This window comes from Pezoporus occidentalis, unplaced genomic scaffold (genome assembly GCF_034315485.1).
Source record: "Pezoporus occidentalis ecotype Australia unplaced genomic scaffold, CSIRO_AGI_Poc_V1 ctg285, whole genome shotgun sequence".
In the NCBI taxonomy this organism is placed as follows: domain Eukaryota; kingdom Metazoa; phylum Chordata; class Aves; order Psittaciformes; family Psittacidae; genus Pezoporus; species Pezoporus occidentalis.
Window position 1 is genome coordinate 15571 of NW_026914774.1, and position 21645 is coordinate 37215.

The window sequence follows — 21645 nt, forward strand, 5'->3', positions numbered from 1 at the left end:
TTAAAAGTTTTGACTAGCTAGAAATTTTGGGGCAAAATTCCAGAGTGATTCAATAATCCAAGATAGGTTTCCTACAGCTGGTGGATCAGTTGCTGAATACCGAGGCAAGTTCTTGGAGAAGGGTGGGGGAATTTAGGTATCTTGGAGGAAATGCACACTTGTTTTTCTCTTTGCTTTTGAGTATAGTTTAAAGTTGTTCCTTGACTGTGGTCTTTTTTTGCATAGAATTTTTATGTGCAGGTCTTCTAATTGTTTTCTTTTTCTTTTTGCTATTCTGTAAATGTATCTTGGAATAAAATTCAGTCTGATAAAATACTAATTTTAGATTGTTGGCTTTAATAACACAGTCTTTGAGGAGTGGAATGAAACTGTTTTATATTAGAGCACTATTTAAAACTAATATGAGCAGTTCTTAAGAAGTCTAAGGGTATAGTCTTTACTGATCCTGCAGAGAATGGTCAGACAGAAGAAGTGTTAGAGCATGTTACTGCCTCTAGGAACTGCTGCTGTTTGCTGTGAGTCGTACTGAAGATAACAACATACGGGACTTGACATTCACACCATTTTTTGTCACCTGTTTGTTGCACGTGCTGTGCAGATTTAAAGTTGAAATCTTAACTAAATTTATTCTCTACACATTTCCCTTGAGGAGTAGGAGCAGTATTACTGCTAGTAGTACATGTTTCAGTGTGCTGGTAAGCTGAAGGTTCATTTCTTAGGTAAGTACACTTGGGTGCACTGTTAGGTGAAATGTATTTTTAAAATGTTTCTCTGCCTTTAAATGTCTTATCAGAATGTTCTGCTTTTTAAGACTTTTTAAAGTTTGCCTTGTTTCATGTAACGTGAATAACAATAAATGTTTCTGTGGTACCGTTTCATTGGTAATAACTTGTAGTACCTTGGATTATGAGATATATATATATGAATGTACTTTGATAATTAACACAAATTGCGATTAAGGTTTTAACAGCAATAGGTTTCCCCAAGAAGAGCTTCTGTCATTGTTTCACTACAGGGCTTTAGTAGCTGCTTTTATCTTTAGAAAAGAACTTGCAGCAGGGTTGCCCCTAATTTCTGTAGTGTAATTTTCTCAATTTGTCTCAGCCGATTGCTGAATGAGAGAGAGCAGGAGGGGAAGGAGCAAAACAACCTGCTTGGTTAGGCTGGGGGCTTCTGCTGCAATTGATGCTTGATTTTGAGTAGTTTAAAATTATCTATAGACATTTGCCCATTTACAGGGAACCTTATTATTCTCTGAATGAAGAACAGTTCCCTTTTTGGTTCCATCATTTGGCATGAAAATAAAGTCTTTACCATCCCTCCTCCCTGTTTTTAAAAATGGCATGCCTCATAGGTATGCCTGTGCTGTCTCCTCAGAAGTATCAGTGCTTCTTATATTGTTGCACCCTTTCAGTCACCTGAAAAGGGAGATCAGGGAAAAGCACTTGACTTGCTTCCGTATTGGTGAAAACTATAAAAATGGAGTTAAACACTATTGAACTTCAAAAATTTTAATTGAAAGTCTGTGACCTTGAAGTACCAGCCAACAGCTGTGGCTTTGCTGCTTTGCTAATGAGCATTGTGATGGTTATAAGTGGAAAGGAGTTGTGACAGACTTCCTGTGTGTTTGGGGTTTTTTGGTGTTTCTTTTTGTAATGGATAGATCCTTCAAGGGTCCTTTTTTTATTATTTTTTATTTTTTTTTATTTATTTTGGTAGATTCTGCATCTGGCACAATATCCAAACCTGTAACCTGGTGAGACAGTTGCATGTGTCAGAATGCCTTGTAATAACCATCAGAATGTGCTGGAATAGGTGAGATACTACTTATCTCCAGTGAATATTTGCTGTCATTTGATCAGCTACCTAAACTTTTGAGTTTGGGTTGAGGAGTAAAGAAGTTTTTTGATTACTAAACATAATCAGTTTAACTTCAGGTCTGAACAATGTCCCCGTTCAGAGCTATTCTTCCTGTTTGGGAGATGGGGAAACTTGCTATCTTAGTGGAGTACAGCTTGACCGTTTGGTCAGTTATTGGAGGGGGGAGTGGTAAGCTATTGGAGGTAAGTTTCCCAATTTCCCAGTTGGCTCCAGTTGCAGCCTGCCCCATGCTGTCGCATGCTGGCTGCAGCAGGGATGCCGGCACTGCAGTGGGACCAGTGACAGAAGCTGTTCTTCAGAATTTTCAGGATGGCTGTTTTCTGCGTCAGAATGAGACAGTCCTGCTGGGCAGAGCCAACGCCAAGAGCAAAGGTAAGGTAATGTTTATTCAATGGGAATGCTTAAGACAGCCAAGCAGCTAGTACCAACTACAGTAATAGTCACAGGAGTTCCTTTTTTCCTATTAGCTTGAGTTTTAGTTTTGTACTGTAACTTTGTTTTGTAAAGAACTTTATGCTGGATTCTTGTCGTTAAATGAGTTTGATTTCAAATAATATGTGTTCGGATGCAAATGTTAATTATATGTGACTTTTTCCCCCTCCCTTTTTGAGATTCTTTAATCTGCTGTTTCCTCTTCTGAAAAAAAAAAAATGGGGGCATAATGTAAGCTGGTCTCTATTTCATCACGGGAGATGCTGAATCTATAATATAGTGCTGAAAGATTGCACTAAAAAGTTTTGGGAGGAATGAGACCCCAGGAAACATCTGCTATCTGTATACGTCCTCTCTTGGAGACTTTCAGCAATGCTGTGGTGTGCGAGAAAATGCTCTGTGACCATGCTGGGTTACAGCTCGTGACGAAAAAGGGGGATTTTTACCCCAGTTGCTCAGTGACTTGGTTGCATATGTTGGATTGAATACTGGAAAAAGAAGTCAGTAATCTCCTTAGTAACTACAAACCAACTGTATGCAGTTGTGGTCCAAACACATGATGTAAAACTAAATCCAATTTAGGAGAAAGTTGAAATGCAATAGATCTGTGAATGTGAGCTCCTCACATTTGTTCAGGGATTGGTATGTAAATTTTCTCTGGCCATTCTAGAACCTGGTGGACATCTGGCTTTAATTCACAGCTGTGAAAAAGAAAGAGCAAAATTATTTACAGCATGTTTCCTTGGTTCTGATGTGCAGAATTACTTTCCTCAGAACAGATGAATTTGATCTCCATTTTTTTTCTGTTATTTGGTGCTGGGCTATAGCTAATCAATAACTTTGCTTGAAATAGTGGGGTTTTGTTTTCCTCTCTCTTCAACCTATACAGAACTCTTCTTTGCAAAACCTGGTTTAGCCAAGAGGACTCCTATGGACTATTATGTGAAAGGCTTCTCAAATATTTTCTTTGGTTTCAGATTTTTTTTTGTTACTTTTTATTGAAGGCAAAGGTAACTCTCTGCTTTGTACTCGCTTATCAAAAGCACCAGTATTTTAAAGCATCATTTGTTGAAAAGCTCTCTAGGAAATATTTTGCTGTCTGTGGAGCCTTATTGTAGGATACTTTTTAAACCAGATTTCAGAATTTGTGCAGCCTCAGAAGCCTCCTCTGGCACCTGCAAGTTTGACTTCTTTTGGACTTCATGAACAAATACTGTTCTGTTTTTGTATCTTTACAATTTGTGTGTAGTTTTAAATCTAGCTTATGTTAGAGGCTAAGACTGTTAGATGTTAGTCCTTTATAATTATCCTGTATGTGCAGATTGTATGTTTATACAATGCTCTACCTGTTGTACAGTGTTTTTGAGATGTTACCATTTAAGATGACACTTTATTTCAAATAAAAGCCTATTGTTTCGCAGTCAATAGTATTTAATTAGTATTGCTGGTGATTGAGTTGTATGATGTTTTGTTGTGCTGTTGGACCACAAAGAGCTGGAGGTGGGAATCGGTGATTCTGGGGGCTGTCTTCTTTCTGCAGGTGATGTTTGAAATGTGATTCCTGAGGTAAAGTGTTTGTTTTCGGGGGGAGAGGGTATGGGGAGGGATCAAATGGTTAAGTTTTCTTCCTTTTTTTTTTTTCCTCCCCATCCCTAATGATTTGTGGCATTGCGTACCTTGTGCTTTCTGCTTGTTTTTTTCTTTACTATTAAACTGCTGATGTTTATTTCCAGGAATGTTTTGCAAATGTCCTTCTCACTCTTCCCCTCTACAACTGTAGGTACATTGTTCCTTTTTATCAAATAAGCACGTTTGAAGCAAGCCAAAGATAAAATAAGAAAGGTCTTAATGTCATGTAAAGGAATGTTTCTTAATGTGCACAGATGTATAAGTAGTGACTATATTTTAAAATTCTTCTATATGATAATGCATTGCTTTCAGCTGACAGACAGATTTATGTTAAGTTAGAAGACACGGAGGATTAGAAGCGTGCTGCGAGGAATATGATTTCAAATTAAACTCTACTTACTAAATTTGACTCAGTGCTTGGCTCTCAGCAGGGCTTTGTATTACAGTACTTGTATTGACGCCATTTACTTCTAGAAAGAAGAAGCTTTCTATTTCAAACGGCTCTTTTAAAAGCAAAGTAGCCTACTTATTTCTAACTTAACATAAAGTTGTTGCATGGTCTTCTGGGATGATGGGGTGTTCATGCAAGCTTGCATTTCTTCCTGTAGGCGTTCGTTGTGAAACATCTTCTGGAGTATACCCAACAGAATGAGTCCAACCTGCAGTACAGCTTGTTCTTAGTTTTTGGCATCTTTATGACGGAAGTGGTGCGATCTTGGTCCCTTGCACTAACCTGGGCTTTGAATTACCGCACGGGGGTTAGGCTGCGTGGAGCTGTCTTGACAATGGCATTTAAGAAAATTCTTAAGCTGAAGAACATCAAGGAGAAGTCTCTTGGAGAGGTAAGCTGTAGTGTCATTTTGGAAACTGCAGTGTGAAAAGGGATATGTGATACATTCTTTTGAGAACGAGCTGTGCCTTAAATCTAAATGGTCTGTTATGTGTATTTTTCAGCTCATAAATGTGTGTTCCAATGATGGTCAAAGGATGTTTGAGGCTGCAGCAGTTGGCAGTTTGTTGGCTGGGGGCCCTATTGTGGCCATCTTAGGAATGGTTTATAATGTGATTATTCTGGGTCCAACAGGCTTCTTGGGCTCTGCTGTCTTCATCCTTTTCTACCCAGCAATGGTGAGTTGTAAAGAATTAAGACTTGCTTCGTTTTTATTAGGTCAGACATATCTATAGTTCTGAATAGGAGGTGTTGAAATGTACTACATTTAGCCCATTTATGGTGCTGCATGTCATCAAAGGTATTATTGAAGGTGTTTCTAAAGATGATACGTGAAGCAGAAATTTGGAAACAGGAAGCCCAAAATTAATTAAAAAATGGAGATAGGAAACCTCATAGATCTGACTGAGATGTATAGATGCACAGCTAAATCAAATTGCAAAATGCTGAGGTGCTTGTGGTAAAGGTTGGAAAGACACAAGGCCTCCAGCTTGTGTACAGGAGCTCAGTGTTGTGTGAGCTCATCGCTCTTCAACAAATGGCATTGAAAAGCACTGTATCTAGAGGAGTACGTTCTGGATTAATCCTGCCTCTACTTCTGATGAGCCCTGGAATAGTCTAGTTCAAGCCAAAATCTTCTTGCCTCTAAGATGTTGTGTAAGGCTGCTCAAGATGTATCAATGTATTAATTATTAACATTATACAGTTTTATAAAGTGTGGAGGCTGAATGTTGTGAGGTCTACTTTGGTCCATTTTATCTGGCCAGCAGTGAGAATTAAAATAATGGGAATAATATTTTATAAGAGGGGAATGAAGAGCGGAGTTTGGTCGTCTTTCCCAGTTCTTTTCAGCAGTCCTTCTGTATTGATGGGGACTCAAAGAGATTACAGGGGTATGAAGAAGGGCAGGGAGCTGAAAACTTCCAAAATTAGTTTGTTGGCTTTGAATTTCAGACCAGGAATGTAAGAGTAGCAAAACCTTAGAAACATGTGAATGGCTGCTTATTTTTAGATTGGTTTAGTAAAAATGCTAAAAGTGTTTTACCACCTTCATAGCATTGGCATATGGTAGAAGTTGATCTGACTGGCAAAGTCCGGCTTGCTCTTTTGCCTTAAGGGACCAGATTAAAAGGTTGGGTAAATTAGGTTCTACTGTTCATTTGCTGTGAGGGTCAACATGTTGTGTCTTTAGGTTAATGTTTTTATAGTCTTTGTGCTTCAGAAACTTTAACATATCTGGTAGTATTCAATGTTGGTAAAAGCACACACTCTTTTATTTTCACAAATTTTGTTTTTGTTTAAACTTGTTATCATGAATCCAGTGCTCAGTGCAGATGGGGTGGGAGAATATGAATAGTATTTCCAGCCTGACTTTTATGTTAGAGCAACAGTTCCTTTGCCCCATCCTTGAATCCCTTTTTCACATTCAGAATTGGCCTTCTCTGGTAATTAGGATGAGTTGAGCATACTTGCTCTTTCTGAGTTGCCATTAATGTTGCATGGTGTTGCTTTTTGTTTCAGATGTTTGTTTCACGCCTCACAGCTTATTTCAGACGAAAATGTGTATCAACAACAGATGAGCGTGTGCAGAAGATGAATGAAGTCCTTAATTACATTAAGTTCATTAAAATGTATGCCTGGGTCAAACCGTTTTCTCAGAATGTTCAAAGTGAGTTCATACAATCTGTAAATATTTCTTTTTGGGCAGGCACCCCATTGCTTAATAGCCTGGTGTCTCCTTGCTTCTTAGTACCATAGATGTTGATGTGTATACAATGTAATAACAACACTTTCATCCTTGAGGCTTCCTATTTTTTATGCATGATGGGTTGGACAAACAGACGTGCTTCTAAAGTTTCACCTTCTAGCATAAATATGATTGCTGCTTGGCACTGATCTTAATTTTTCAATTTTAGTTTGGTTTTTTAATAATTTAATTAATGTGCTGGCTGCTTCATTTTTAAATTTAAAATGAGGTATCTGTCCTCATGGAGATTTACAGGCCGTTATAGTTTGCTCCTTTGTAACTGTGGGCTTTAGATGAGATGGTATATAATGTGATACGTAAGTGCTAAAGCATAGATTTAGGCCTCTTACTCAGTGTTTATAGTGCTATGGTAGAGTCTGTTGTGTATGTACCCCCCAAATCGTACTTCAAATGTAAATATATATTTCTAGAAATTCGTGAGGAAGAACGTAAAATCTTGGAGCGTGCGGGCTACTTCCAGAGCATCACTGTGGGTGTGGCTCCTATAGTTGTAGTCATTGCCAGTGTGGTGACTTTTTCTGTCCACATGATCCTTGGCTACGATCTTACAGCAGCTCAGGTAACTTGCTGCAGTGTTGAAAATATTCTTTACAATATTGCTACAAACCATTTCTCTTCATCATGTTCTTTGCTTTGTGGCTGTGCTTGTGTGGCCAGACTGTAGCCTTTCTCACAAAAATGAACAGCTGATGGGTGTGACAGCAGCAAATGCAGTCTGATACTTTGCACAAAAATTTCTCAGTGCTGTTTCAGTCCTGGCTTCCTGGAACAGGTTTGGAACTGAAGGCAAATGAGCACTCATGTTTGCTATTCATGGCATTTGGGTTACTGGATGTTTCTGATTTACAGTGTGCTTGGATGCAAACAGCACAAATTTCTTGCAACAAGATTTGAACTTGGGTCTTCTCAAATAATATGCTAGTGCAGAATTTGCTAGCTGCTGCTCTCAAAAGACTTCCAAACCCAAATATGGAAGATGTCTCTCTTGGTCTGTTACAAAGCACAGGAGAAAGAGTTGGGTAGATCTGCTGTTCTCTGCCATTTGAGAATATGTTGGAAATTTAAATGGTTATTCTTGGACTGTGGTCCTTTTCCATGGGTTTGGATTGCTGCTGTGACACTTCACCTTTCAGAAGGTTAGAGTTGTTAGTATATTGCATCCAAATGTGATTCTCTTTCTTGTTTCATTTTTAGGCATTCACAGTGGTCACTGTCTTCAATTCAATGACTTTTGCACTAAAAGTAACACCTTTCTCAGTGAAGTCTCTGTCTGAGGCATCTGTTTCTGTTGACAGATTTAAGGTAAGCAGTCATTTTGGCTTGCGGTTTTAACTGTAAGTGTGGAGTGTTCTATGTGTATAACAGAAGTTAAGGGGAGACTTGGAAGGCTATGTTCATTTTCTCTACACTTGGTACTCCACATTATTGGATTCTGCAAAACAGATACAAATCTAGTGAAGAAATATTAGAAATTTAAGATGATGCCAGTGAGAGAAGGAAAATATTTAATGATTTTAGGATTTTCGTGTTAGCCCCTATAGGAGATAGATTACAAGACCAAATGGCTCTCAGTATAATAATTCTTAAACTCCCTTTTGAGACCATCTGCACGAAAAGACAGTGCAACATGTCTCCAGTGAAATTTTGTGTTATGCTAATGAAATTCCTTTTGGAAATGCCAAGTATTATGTAGGGAGCTTTGCACAACTAGTAAAGTTTTATTTGTTGTCATGAAAAACTGAGGTTTTATGTTTCCAGGCCAGATCAAAGTGACTGAAACTCCATTCTTTGAATAGAATGCAGTTGCTATCTGACAAAAGAGAATCTATGGCAGAAAATTAAAACCCGTATATAAGCAGTCTTATCCTTCAGTCCCTGTGGAGTGAATATGTTGTGTATACTTCAATATGAATTCAAAGGACAGGCCTTTATTTTGGCTTCTCCCTTGAAGGCATTGCAGAAATTTCCGAACAGGATTCCACAAGCATTGACAGATAGGTGGATCCTCTGTAATGCATTCATGAAACATGTATGGGTGTGAGGAGATTGGGATCTGCATAAAGGTTTTGAAATACCATTGCTTTTGAACATTTTTGTTTCATCATCTGGGTTATGCCAAATCGGGCTTTTTAAAATCCTATGCATTGAAGGGAGTTCGGGGGGAGGAGAAGAGAAGAAAGGAAATTGTAATATCTCCCAGTTTGACTGTAAAAAGTATAATCTTTGCAGGGTGTATAACAAAGGGTGGGGGTACTCTTAACATCACAGTAAGAATGTAATTAACTTCTTGGCTCTGTACATGAATATAAGCTTTTTTGCGAATGTATGATTTAGGCATAACAATTGCAAGAATAAGGCTGAGAATTGAGAAGTCTTCACAAAAGGCTTCTTAGTTCAAAACATAAATTATGTAAGTGGGAAACACTTTTTTTATCGTGTTCTTAAACTGTGTAAAAATATCTTCCTAATCTGTGTTGATTGTAAATACTGATGGATGTGGTGGAAAACGTGATACAATGAACTTAATGGCTTACTACTTACTGTCAAGCAGCCTACAATAGATAGGTCAGCTAAATTTGTGTGGGATGACTTTTTCCCAGCAGAAAAGTTGAAGGGTAAAGGCTGAAGTGAAAAGTCATTCTATCTCCATCATTCTGTCTCTTTCTGTAATGAGTTGGTGTGTAGGACGAGTCAGTCACTTTCCCCCAAAGTGACCTCTCCTTACCAACTGATGTATTCTACTCATGGCTTTAATCTGGAAGTTACAGAGCTGCAGTTGCAAACAGTGTTAAAAGAATAAGCCCCTCTTGTACCACATCAAGAGTATTGCAGTTCTGTAAAAAATCTGTGCTTCAAAGTGTTTCCACCACATCCAGGAATGCCCCGGCCACTTAGCAGGCCTGGAGTTAGTTTACACTAATGAGCTACCTTTTGCTCTTCAGCTTCCTCCTACTGTATAGCCTGATGTGTTTTGCTGCGTGAGTGTGCCATAGGCTTGTCTCCCAGTCTTGATCAGGTGTCTCATCTTTACACCTCTCTCACAACTCCTATCAGAGTTTATTTCTAATGGAAGAGGTTCATATGATAAAGAAAAAACCAGCCAATCCTCACACCGCGATAGAGGTGAAAAATGCTACCTTGGCTTGGGAATTCTCCCACGCCAGCGTCCAGAGCTCACCAAAGTTGACCCCCAAAGTGAAAAAAGACAAGAAAGTCACCAAGGGCAAGAAAGAGAAAATGAAGCTACAGAATGAGGGACAGCAAGCTGTGCTGGCAGAGCAGAAGGGCCATCTTCTAGTGGACAGTGATGACCATCGTAGCCCCGAAGAGGAGAACAAAATTATCCACCTAACTAACTTTCGGCTTCAGAGGACTCTGTACAACATTGACTTAGAGATAGAAAAGGTAAGAGAAGAAAGGAGGAAATCTGAGCTTTCAAAAGGCCTCATTTTTAGCAGTCCCTTGGAATAGAGAGCTGTGTATTTTTGCATGAAATGGAGCACATTACTTTTGTGCACTCCTGTAATATCCATGGCAACTGCAGTATCCAGGATGCAGGGTCTGATCTTGCTGTAAACAGCTGTGCCATTTTAGCAAATTAGATCTTTACCAGCAGCCTACGAAACAAGTGCAGGTTGTATAGCTTTCAGATCTGATGGGTTTGTTCTTTGTAACTCTTTTTACAGTACATGAGCCATTTAGTTTAAAGAATCAGCAGGGCAACAGGCTTATCAGTGAGGTATTGGTAGGTGGTGTGTTCCTGCAGCCATTCGATAATTTGGCAGGGTTTCAGCTATGTTCTGGGTGAACATTTTAGGTGATTAGGTGTTCTAATGGAGCCTAAGAGCGCTTTTCATTGAAGAAATCCTAGAGAATATTTGTATGGTAGAAGTACACAGATTTTTAAGAATTTAAAAGTGGTTGCGGTCCTTATTCGAAGATGGGTAAAAGCATGTAAAATGTCAAAGAAAAAGCCTTGAATATACTACATGACATCTACAAATACAAAAGTTTTGCAGTTTGGCAGTTGAATGTTGTAGTAATAGGTTACATGCATTTATCAGGGTATTTATGGTTAAATTGTATTCCGTAGTCATATGACTAGAGAGATTAAACTATTTTAAGCTATTAAAACCCCTATATTTTAAATTTTGAGGAGGATGCTATAGTTTAAAAAATAGCCATGAAAAACGAGTATGCAGTTACATGAAAATGTAAAGGCTATTTTTCTGTCAGAAGCTTGTAAGTGAGAGGAGGCAAAGAGAGAATACAGCAATGTATTCTGTGGCTACATACCTTTTTTTTTATATACAAGTGACTATATACCTTTTTTGTCTGCTTTACATTTTTTACACAAAAGGAACAAAAATAGTTCTGATTAATTCATTGTTTAATGTGGGTATCAACCCATCCATTTTATTTCAGAGAAATGCTTCAACGTGACTTGTCTCTAGCCTTTTCTTGACATGTGTTCCTTGGTAAACTGTATCTCATAGGCAAGGAGCTTTAATGGACCCAAATATCCTAAGTTCTGCTTTTCTTTCGGTCTTTCTCCTCTTTATATTTTCCCTTACCACTCTCAAAAGCATCTTGGTGTGTTCTGTTCAGGCAGGCCTTAGTGCTTTTGACTGAGTGCAGCATTTTCTGGGCCTGTATCAGGCTCAGTCAAAGGGAAGCTGATCTTAAAATACATTAATTTTTACCTGTAGCATTGATGTGATTTTAGTCCATTGTGGGATCGTATTTACCCTTTATTGTTTGAGAGTTAAAATACTGTCTTGTTTTTTTTGTCTATGTCCCTTTTTAGCTGTCATTAATGTCCAGCTGACCCTTCAGAGGTACAAAAGGTAGTCCAAATTCTGAAAGGGGTGGAGTATGTAAGGAATGGATACCATAAATTATTTTTTCTCTGTCTAGGGAAAACTTGTTGGAATTTGTGGCAGTGTGGGGAGTGGAAAAACTTCACTTATCTCAGCCATTTTAGGACAGGTGAGAATTCCTGTTTTGACTACTTCTGTTCTTCTCTCTCCTCTTATTTCACTTCTCTGTAGAAGAGAGCCTATTCTAAACATGGAATAGTGTAATTTCAGAGTTTTATCTTTAATTTCAGATGACCCTGTTGGAGGGTAGCATTGCAGTAAGTGGAATGTTTGCATATGTGGCCCAGCAGGCCTGGATTCTCAATGCTACACTTCGAGACAATATTCTTTTTGGCAAGGAATATGATGAAGAAAGGTTTGTCAGAACTGTTTGCTGATTTTCATGAAAGCTTAGTAATTCTTGGCTCGAATGTGAGAAAATTTAATGCAGACTATACTGCAGTTAAAGCCTAGGTATCCTTTTAGAGTCTGTCTTTAAGTCTCATTTAAGAACCTGTCTCTCTTGCATGTGGTCTCTATGGTTGTCAGCATGTCTGTCATTGCTCATATGCAATGAGGGCTGTACTTCATGCTGGAGTATTGTCTGACCCCTGTTTTCAGCAGCTGCTGTGGAGCAGCACTGCAGTGTCATTTGCTGTTGCTGTCCTGGTCTTTCTTTAAACACAGCTGCTGCTTGCAATGTATTAGCATCTTCCATGGTTCTTCCCCTGCCAGGCCTTTCCTGTGGCCTGTGCTAGCTATCCCTGGAAAGAAATTGCATCCTTACCTTCACAATACTTCATAGAATCATTTAGGTTGGAAAAGATCTTTAACATCAAGTCCAACCATTAACGAAGCACTGCCAAGTCTACCACTAAACTGTGTCCCTCAGTGCCACATCACATGTCTTTTAAATACTTTCAGGGATGGTGACTTAACCACTTCCCTGGGCAGCCTATACCAATGCTTGACAATCCTTTTGATGAAGAAATTTTTCCTAATGCCCAATCTAAACCTTCCCTGGGGCAACTTTGGGTTAATTCCTCTTGCCCTATTGCTTGTATCTGGGAGAATAGACTTGACACCTATGTTGCCACAACCTCCTTTCAGGTAGTTGGAGAGTGAGAAGGTACCCCCTGAGCCTCCTTTTCTCCAGGCTGAAAGCCCTCAGCTCCTACTGGGTAGTTGATTAATTATTATCTGCAATTCCCCCCAGGAATCCAAGGCAGATCATTTGTTTTAGGCTGCTGGTGTGTTTGCTGTCAGTATAGAAAGTGAGATAGTGCTGTACTAGCTAGTGAAAACTAGTGTTCTTACTATTTATCTCTTTGTTCTTTAGGTACAATACTGTGTTGAATGGTTGCTGTCTAAGGCCTGACCTAGCCATACTTCCAAATGGGGACCTGACAGAGGTATAAGTTTTGCTTATAGTCAAGTAATTAGTAGATGGAGAAAGCAGTTTTGGTTTGGCAGACTAGACTGGAGTGAGAGGAACATCGGTCTGGTATGCATGTAAGCTGAATGTACTTTTTTGAGCTCAACTTATCAGTGCAGGCCATTGGTTATTGAGAGTTGTGCCATATTTTTGCCTTGGATGTTGATGTTTGAGAGTTTTTGTGTTGTAGATTTACATGCCTTAACAGGGACCTATTTGAACTTGATTTAAAATAGCTAAGGAAAAAAAGCATGGATTTTTTAATACAAAAAAAAAAAAGTTAAATAAGCAAAATACTGCCACATCTCAAGCAAACTAACTGTGAGTTTAAATATATAACACATTTCACAAAGAAGTGGACACCTAAAGTGGAATATATATAGTATTAAACCAATATATAGTATTATGGGTGTGTGTGCATGTATACATAAATAAAAATCTTATGGACTACTTTACCTCTGTCACCTCTTGAACTCTGAGTATCTGTGTTGCATGGTGCTGTAGAAATAAATAACAGGTGTGTGTCTGTACAGATTGGTGAACGAGGGGCTAACCTGAGTGGAGGACAGCGTCAGAGGATCAGTCTAGCTCGAGCCCTGTACAGTGACAGGGACATTTACATCCTTGATGACCCCCTTAGTGCCTTAGATGCTCATGTTGGAAATCACATTTTCAACAGTGCAATAAAGAAGCACCTGAAGTCAAAGACTGTCCTTTTCATCACTCATCAGCTTCAGGTATTTTATCTCTCACTTTTTGTCTGACTTTCTTAATGTTGTTTAGTCAGTTGACTTCATACTAGAAATGTCTATGCCTTGAACTGTTACAGCACAATCCTGTCTGCCTACAGGATGCATTGTTTACAAACTAGGTTTGCAAATATGCCTGGAGCACAATCTAATTCTTTGATACCAGTGCTGCTTGGTGTCCGACTGGGACTGGTAGCATTTGGCTAAAGAAAACCCCACTTTTACTAACTTGCTTCAAAGCTTCGTTACATCAGAAAACACTTAGATTTGGTATCAGTAAATTGGAATTGATGTAATCTGAGTGTCGTGTCCCCCGTTCCCCCCCCCCATCTTCTGTGCATAGAAATATTGATACTTGGTTATATCAGTATTTGCAATGTTTAAGTATCCTGAATTGTGTCATCCATAACAGATTGGCTTTGATAGAACATAAAAACTTTATTTGTGTAGGGTGAGAGTAATCTTGGTGCTCTAGTTGACGTAGGACCTTTGAATATTAGAATTCTGTTACAGAAGAAGGGCTGTGTTGTATGCAGATGACTGTGAATTACTGAAAAGTATTGTGTGGGAGTGTGATGGTCACACGTAGTGATAGAGGCTTGTTCTTACTGCCATTTTCTCCAGTATCTTGTTGACTGTGATGAAGTGATCTTCATGAAAGAAGGCTGCATTACTGAGCGAGGAAGCCATGAAGAACTGATGAATTTAAATGGGGACTATGCAACTATTTTTAATAACCTACAGCTGGGAGAAACACCCCATATTGAGGTACTTCTTTATTTTGAGGTGCTCTGAATGTTGACTTATGAGATGAACCAAATGATGTAGTTGGAAGATGGGAAAATGGCTTCACACATTCATGTGTTGATCTGACCAATAGATTTCCTGTAGAGCAATCTGTGCTTCATTAGCACTTTGTATTTGCAGTCATGGTTCATGTTTAGGGAATTCATAGTAGAAGGACTCTGCTGATAAACTCATGAGTTGAACATGAAAGTAATGTATTATCTCCCCTGGTGATGTTCAAAGCAGGAAGCCTGTCTCTTTTATCTTACACCTCACTTCTTAATTTATCTCCAAATTAGCACAGACCTGGAAAAACCTTTGTGTGAAAAAATTCTTTTGTTACTTCTTTTTCACATGGGTGTGTCTGAGGCACAGCAAAAGTGATGCAGTTTGTCAAAAGTTAGGTGTGATGGCATTTTGGAAATGTAATGAAAAATGCTTTGCTGGGAGCGAGGGGGAGTTGACTGTTGCTTGACATTGTGTTATGAAACTGACTGTAAATTCAGACTTGTGCTCCAGTATTATAGTTGGTGGAAAAAATGTAAATCTAGACAATAACAAGAGCCATTCAGTAGGACATGCATTGAAATTACCAGATATCTATTTTTTCCACCTTTCTCCTGCTTATTTCCTGAAGTTATTCTTTGGAGTAAGCAACTTTGCTGCTTTATATTTGATGATGATTTACTTCTCTAAGTCTTGTGTGCATTTTCTCTTAGTAAGGAGAGATTAAGAAGCACATCGGTAGTTTATTTCTGAAGAGATGAGAGGCTCTTTATTTATAAGTTGCAGACATTTAAAAAAATAAAATTACTGAAAAGGTGGCATTGTGATAAATACACAGATATAGAAGGTGCTTGGTGAAATTTTTTCCTGAGAGATGCCAGTAAAAGAAGTAATAGAATATAATGCATTACTCTGCATATCCTGAGGCATGAAGATGATACATCTGCCATTTTAAGATTAATGTAGTGGTAGTTAACATGAGCTTCTCCAGTCTGCATCCTTGTCTGACCTTTGCTGTCTCTCTGTAAAGACTAGCTCATGGAAAGAGCATTCATTTGCCTTCCCTATGAGATAAGAAGAAATGGATGATAAAGTTAGATTCTCTGTGGTTTGACGTATGTAAGATGTTTCTTCTCACGTCAAGTGTAGGAAGATGATGCTGAGGATGGTATGTAGGTGTTTTCAATTAATGTAGACTGTTCTGAACAGGTCATAACTTTCATTTGTGGGGAAAATGGCTGGGTTTAGAACAGTAAGTGCAGTTTAGTGTTTGGACGTTTGACTTCTGAAAGACCAAGTTGACCTGACTTCATCCTTACAGATGTTTCATGAGAGCTTTCCTGAATGAAGCACTAGAGTGTTTGGGGCAAAAAAGCCTTTTAATAAAATTGAGTTATTTTTAAAAGGGACAGGGAATTGTATCTTTCATTCTTCTCTGTTGTATGCTCATAGTGTCACTGATTCTGGAAATTAACCTTGCATGTTACTAGTACAGACTGGTAGCAGTTCAGATTAAGAGAGGAGGAGAATTTAATACACTAGAATTGGCAATCATCTGTAATAACAGCAAAGTTAATATCCTCTGTGATATGAATGCTAAACTATTGAAAGCTTTTGTCTTTAGCCAGCAGCATGTAAAAAGTTTGGGTTCAGATATGAAACTGTCAAAGCAAAGTACTTTGGTGTGTTTAATGTCATTGTTTTTCTGCAGATTAATATAAAGAAGAATGCAAACAGTTCACTGAAAAGACCCCAGGATAAAAATACCAAAACAGGGTCTGTGAAGAAGGAGAAAGTTGTAAAGAAGGAAGAGGGTAACTGTGTAATCAGATTTCTCACTGTAATTATTTTATACACCCAATATGCTTAAAATACTTGCTTTCAAAGTATTTTATGAAAATACCTCTCTGGTTTTGAAAGCTTTCTCAAGTCATGGTCACTCAACATGGATGATAGGGTATGGGCAGCAGCCAAAGAACATTCATTAAATATGTGTCAATGTTTAAGTTGAGTCAGGCTGCTGCTGGTCAGAACATCAGCACAAAGGAGTTGTAATACCCTGTCTCTTGGACCACCTCTCCCTTTTGTCCTAGAGGGCAATGCGTATAGCCTGGAACTCACGGAGTCTTAGCCAGGACATGGCATTTATGTATGAAGAATTAGAAGGTCTGACGTTTATTCTGCGGCTGCCTGTTAATTTTGAACTTTAAGCAGTGCTTAAAAAGCATTAGAGAGTCTGATACTAGCCTAGTGCTTAAGTCTGTGCTGAGGAAGCTTTTTCAAACATACCATGATGTGAATAATTCTGCAGGTGAAATGTGATTTTTTTTTTTTTTTTGAATAACAGTTTGAATTATTGAGTTCTATGTATTATGTCTGTGTTTCTGAAAGTACTCTGCAGTCTGAAAATTACTGTAGTTTTGCACATGTTCACAAACTTACAGAAGTTTCACGGAACAGCTTGGTTTTCCTCACTCCCTTTTCTTCCTCCTTTTTTGTTTCACAGGCCAGTTGGTCCAGTTGGAAGAGAAAGGCAAAGGCTCTGTCCCCTGGTCTGTTTATGGCGTCTACATTCAGGCAGCTGGAGGTCCTTTTGCTTTCCTTGTCATCATGGCGCTGTTTGTGCTGAATGTGGGCAGTACAGCTTTTAGCAATTGGTGGCTGAGTTTCTGGATCAAGCAAGGCAGTGGAGTAAGATAAATCGCTTTTCTCTACTCTCTGGGACTTTTCCCACTCTAGGGGCTTTGATTGCAAGTCTTGTTGCTTTTAAAGATTCAAATATAACTGCAAGATTTTTCTGGGGGAGGAGAAGGGGAAACAAGCTGCTAACCTCAGAAAAAATAATGAATTGCAGATGGCCAACAATATTAAAATAAGCAATGAGGTCCTTAAACATAAATAATAATAAAAAAAAGGTGTGTGACGTAAAGAAATTACTGCATACTGGCAGAAAATAACAACTGTGTTGGGTAAGACTATGCAACGTATTCAAGGAGTGGTGGTATGAAAGTATCCAACATTGTTCAGAAGAACATAAGAAAGAAGCGTGAAATGAGGGATTAGGAATCGGATGAAGTAGGTATAGTGGTAGCTTTTTCAAATATGTTGCAGGAAAAAGGCCAAGGGCTACAAAGCTGCAAGTCAGCAATCTCTGCTAAGGGAATCTTTCTGAAGTGTTCAAAGTACTTCATTTAAAGAAATATCAAATATAGTGTGAAGGGACACAAGACTCTAAAGTTCTAGCATGTGTAATGTGTACATTCTTGATCCTTATCTTAGCTGTTCACTGAAACCTTGAATTTTCTGCAGAACACTACTGTGACTTTGGGAAATGATACTGTTGTAAGCAACAGTATGAAAGATAACCCTCATATGCATTACTATGCTGGCATCTATGCACTGTCTATGGCAGTTATGTTGATCCTGAAGGCTGTTCGTGGTGTTGTCTTTGTAAAGGTATGTGCCAATGCTCTTATTTTTCTTATCTTTGCCACATCCCTTCCCCCTCCTTCCACATATTGCTGTCACCATGATTCTTTTGGTCACCTCCCAAGATTGACTTTTGAATCGGAGGAAGTCGGATCAGATTGTGAGGTTTCCATAAGTCAACTCTTGGGGCTGCACCGTGATTTCTGTTAAACTTCTGCCCAAATTAATAGCTTCCTCCCACTATTTGGAAGCACAGAATGTAAGGGAAAAAAACCCTTATGGTTGAAGAAAGAAAATGAGCAGAGTGTTTTGGTGCCCAGGGAGGTCCAGTGATGGAAAGGCAAATGTCTTTCATAATGCTGCAATGTTTTCTGCATTGTCAGGGAACTCTCAGAGCATCCTCAAGGCTCCATGATGAGCTCTTCCGACGGATTCTGCGTAGCCCCATGAAATTCTTTGACACTACACCCACTGGACGTATTCTCAACAGGTTTTCCAAAGACATGGATGAAGGTATCTCCCACTGTATGCACTGTAAATCCCACATTCAGACCTCAGTTAACGCCTTTATATTCTCTGGTCTCTTTTTATTGGGGGGATCATATCCTGTATCTGTTGCCAAATGTGCACTTGGAATAGATGAAGCCAGAATTGGGACATACTTAGGTTATGATTCTAGAAGGCAGCTGATCTCAAGTCTGTCTGTTAACTTATAAAGAAGAAAATGTGCAGCTGCTTTTGTACCTATAGACTGCACATGGACTCTTAGCAGTTAATGGTATCAGGGTGAAGCTGATGTTCAGCAAAGTAAAAAATTACATCAGAATTGTATCCGTGGTATTTCTGCAAATGGGAATACTTGGAAAGACTACTAGTGCCTCAGAAGACAAAAGCACCCTTGATGAAAATGTACCTTTTTAATTTCAGTAAACCATGAGAAATCACCATCCTTAATGATGATGATCAGCTGTACTGAATTGCTTTAAATAGGTTGTTTGAGCTTTCTGTACTCAAGATCTTCCTTTTTTCCCTCCATTTTTTTCAGTTGATGTTCGTTTGCCATTTCAAGCAGAAATGTTCATTCAGAATGTCATCCTTGTGTTCTTCTGTGTGGGGATGATTTCTGGGGTTTTCCCCTGGTTCCTGGTGGCTGTGGGACCCCTCATTGTCCTGTTCACAGTCCTACATGTTGTGTCTAGGTAAGTGCAGCTTCTTTGACTAAAAGTAAAGATGCTTTAACCTATTAGTAAGAACATAGGTTTCTTCGAGCATATATGCATTTATGTAGTGGTTGGCATATGGTGCTTGTATTTGTCACTTAAAAATGGTTGTGTCCTTTCAGAGTTTTTATTCGAGAGCTCAAGCGTCTGGACAACATCACACAGTCTCCATTCCTGTCTCATATTACATCTAGCATCCAGGGTCTATCCACAATCCATGCCTACCACAAAGGACAGGAATTTCTGCACAGGTCAGTCTGGATATTCATGTGAAAGTCGTGGAGCCCAAAGCAGGGTGCAACAGGTTTACATTCAGAATGATTTATTAATGGGTTCTGTAGCTGATGGCATGCAGATTTGCCCTAGAAGGTGAAAGTTACTTTTCCGGGCCAAAAATAAAAGAGAACAATTAGAAAGGGTGAGGGAAAACTCCCCAGTAGCCAAGTAGAACAGTGGTGGAGTCCTGTGTGAATGCCCTTCTATGGAGTTCTCCGCAGCAGAGCAGGTGGCAGTGATGATGGTGAGGACAACTTTTTGGCCATACTTTTTCTGTGGTAGTGTATACTTCCCATCAGATCCTGCTCATACTTCCTACTGGTTGTTTCTCCTTGGTATTAGCATTAGCTTAGAGCATGCTAACAAAAACTCAGTGTGCATGTTGATGATCTGTTAGTTTCTGTGTGCATATATGTAGTTGGATAGTACTTATCAAGTATTTAAGTGATTGTTAGCTGCCTTGTGCACTATGCTTGTTTTCTCCTAGCATAAACTAAAATCTGCGAAACAAATGTTAGTGAGGGAAAGTGAAACATTTCTCAAGTGAGTGGTAGCTGCTCATGAGAACCTGCCATAACAATTATCAGGGTTTTGCAGGTGCAAGGTCATGAGACAAACAGTGTTGGGGTACAGGGATAATTGCCACAGAAGCTCTGGAAAAACACTGCTACACCAGTTTAGATAAGAAGCTGTGGAGGTGCAAATAGTCTCTTAGCATTGATGGTGCTAGAGTGCTAGGCACTGCACACACTGTGCAACAGCGATTAGTGTAAAACTGAGTTGAATGATCAGAAAATCTAGTTATTGGCTTTGTGAATGTCTCAAGTGTCTCCCCTTAAATACACTTTCTCAGCTCTGCAGTGTCAGGATTGTAAATAAAGTGGTTATTTATGGGTTTTAATTAGTGTCACTAATCCTGTCAAAACTTGCTGTAACTTTTATACGCTTATGTATAAAATAACATGTTCTATGCATATTCTGAAGCTCTGCTGCTGTTGCCTGTGGAGTAATTTGTAGCCATTGAGCATCCTCTGGAAGGTCTTGCATAGGTGAAGTTGTGAAAATATGTGTACTATCCCTGAGTTTTGGTTCATCCCAGTGTAGTTAGTTCATTGTTGTACACAGCGTTGGGGAGAAGCTGCTGCCTGAGTGTTCATACACCACTCAAGGAATCGCAGACACATAACCCAAGACTTTAACTGCTATGACTGAAGTCTCCTCACAGAGGGTGGCTCCAGTGAGCCAATGGATATCCCTTTTGACTTCCTTGCATGTGTGCGCACCTGTGCCTTTCTAGTCCAATGATGATTTTTTGGCCTGGGGTCTTCTAATACCTTATTGGATTCACAGCCCAAGGCTTCAGCAAGTCTAGCTACTCATGCTAAGCAAGTAAAGCTAAGCCAATAGCATGCTAAACCACACAATATTATAACTCTCACTTAAACTATTTAAAACTTATTTAAGCTAAAGAGCTCGTCTCTCTGAACACACAGAAACTTGGTAATTTGACTTCCAAAAGTTTGAGCTAAATATCTGATGTGATTTGTGAAAGTTTGTAAACCCTGCTCTTATGGCCTAGTTAGAGACTTTGTCAGAGATGGGCTAGTCTTCTCACCCTAAATTCTGGTGCTGGAACAGGGGTTTAAGCGGCTCTGCTATTTGTAGAACATCAGGCTTGTGAAAGTTGACTAACCTTTCCTGTATTTGTTTCAGATATCAGGAGCTCCTAGATGACAATCAGGCACCATTTTACCTGTTCAGCTGTGCAATGCGCTGGCTAGCTGTACGGCTGGACATTATCAGCATTGCTCTCATCACAACCACTGGCCTTATGATTGTCTTAATGCATGGCCAGATTCCTCCTGCCTATGCTGGGCTGGCAATCTCATATGCTGTCCAGGTGAGTATGTCCACATATGTAGTTACTGCTAATAAATAAAGGTAATACACCATTGAAAGCTTTCCTTAATGCGCTAGAATGGAAGACAATACTGCTACCCATTTTGGTAATGGAAGGAAAAGTAATTCAGAGTTGGGACCTTCTGCTAGTAGCCAAATTACAAATTATGAGGAGCTGTATGGTTAAGACTATTTTTTGGGAGTTGCCTTTCTTTAAATGATGAAGTGGAAACCATTTGAGGCTCTTTATATGCTGCAAATTGCAATTTTTCTGGATATTTCCAGAAATTGGATTGGTAGTATGAAAGACATGTGCCATACTGATGT

The 21645-nt window shown here is 39.1% G+C and overlaps 1 protein-coding gene across 6 annotated transcripts in view; it reads left to right on the forward strand.

Annotated features, from left to right (window-relative positions):
* The window catches only part of ABCC5 (ATP binding cassette subfamily C member 5), a 69478-nt gene that overhangs the window by 14521 nt on the left and 33312 nt on the right, over positions 1-21645 (forward strand). For 4 of the 6 annotated variants that reach the window (XM_062625942.1, XM_062625935.1, XM_062625936.1 and 1 more), the window contains exons 5-22: positions 4551-4784; positions 4897-5070; positions 6413-6560; positions 7070-7218; positions 7854-7961; positions 9714-10064; positions 11577-11648; positions 11770-11894; positions 12858-12930; positions 13487-13690; positions 14327-14470; positions 16206-16308; positions 17001-17185; positions 17804-17950; positions 18307-18436; positions 18969-19122; positions 19266-19394; positions 21133-21319. In XM_062625942.1, coding sequence (XP_062481926.1) covers positions 4551-4784; positions 4897-5070; positions 6413-6560; positions 7070-7218; positions 7854-7961; positions 9714-10064; positions 11577-11648; positions 11770-11894; positions 12858-12930; positions 13487-13690; positions 14327-14470; positions 16206-16308; positions 17001-17185; positions 17804-17950; positions 18307-18436; positions 18969-19122; positions 19266-19394; positions 21133-21319 — 2817 coding nt within the window. Of the gene's footprint in view, positions 1-22; positions 4094-4550; positions 4785-4896; positions 5071-6412; positions 6561-7069; positions 7219-7853; positions 7962-9713; positions 10065-11576; positions 11649-11769; positions 11895-12857; positions 12931-13486; positions 13691-14326; positions 14471-16205; positions 16317-17000; positions 17186-17803; positions 17951-18306; positions 18437-18968; positions 19123-19265; positions 19395-21132; positions 21320-21645 lie in introns of those variants that run through there. The other 2 variants (XM_062625938.1, XM_062625941.1) reach the window with 2 other exon arrangements.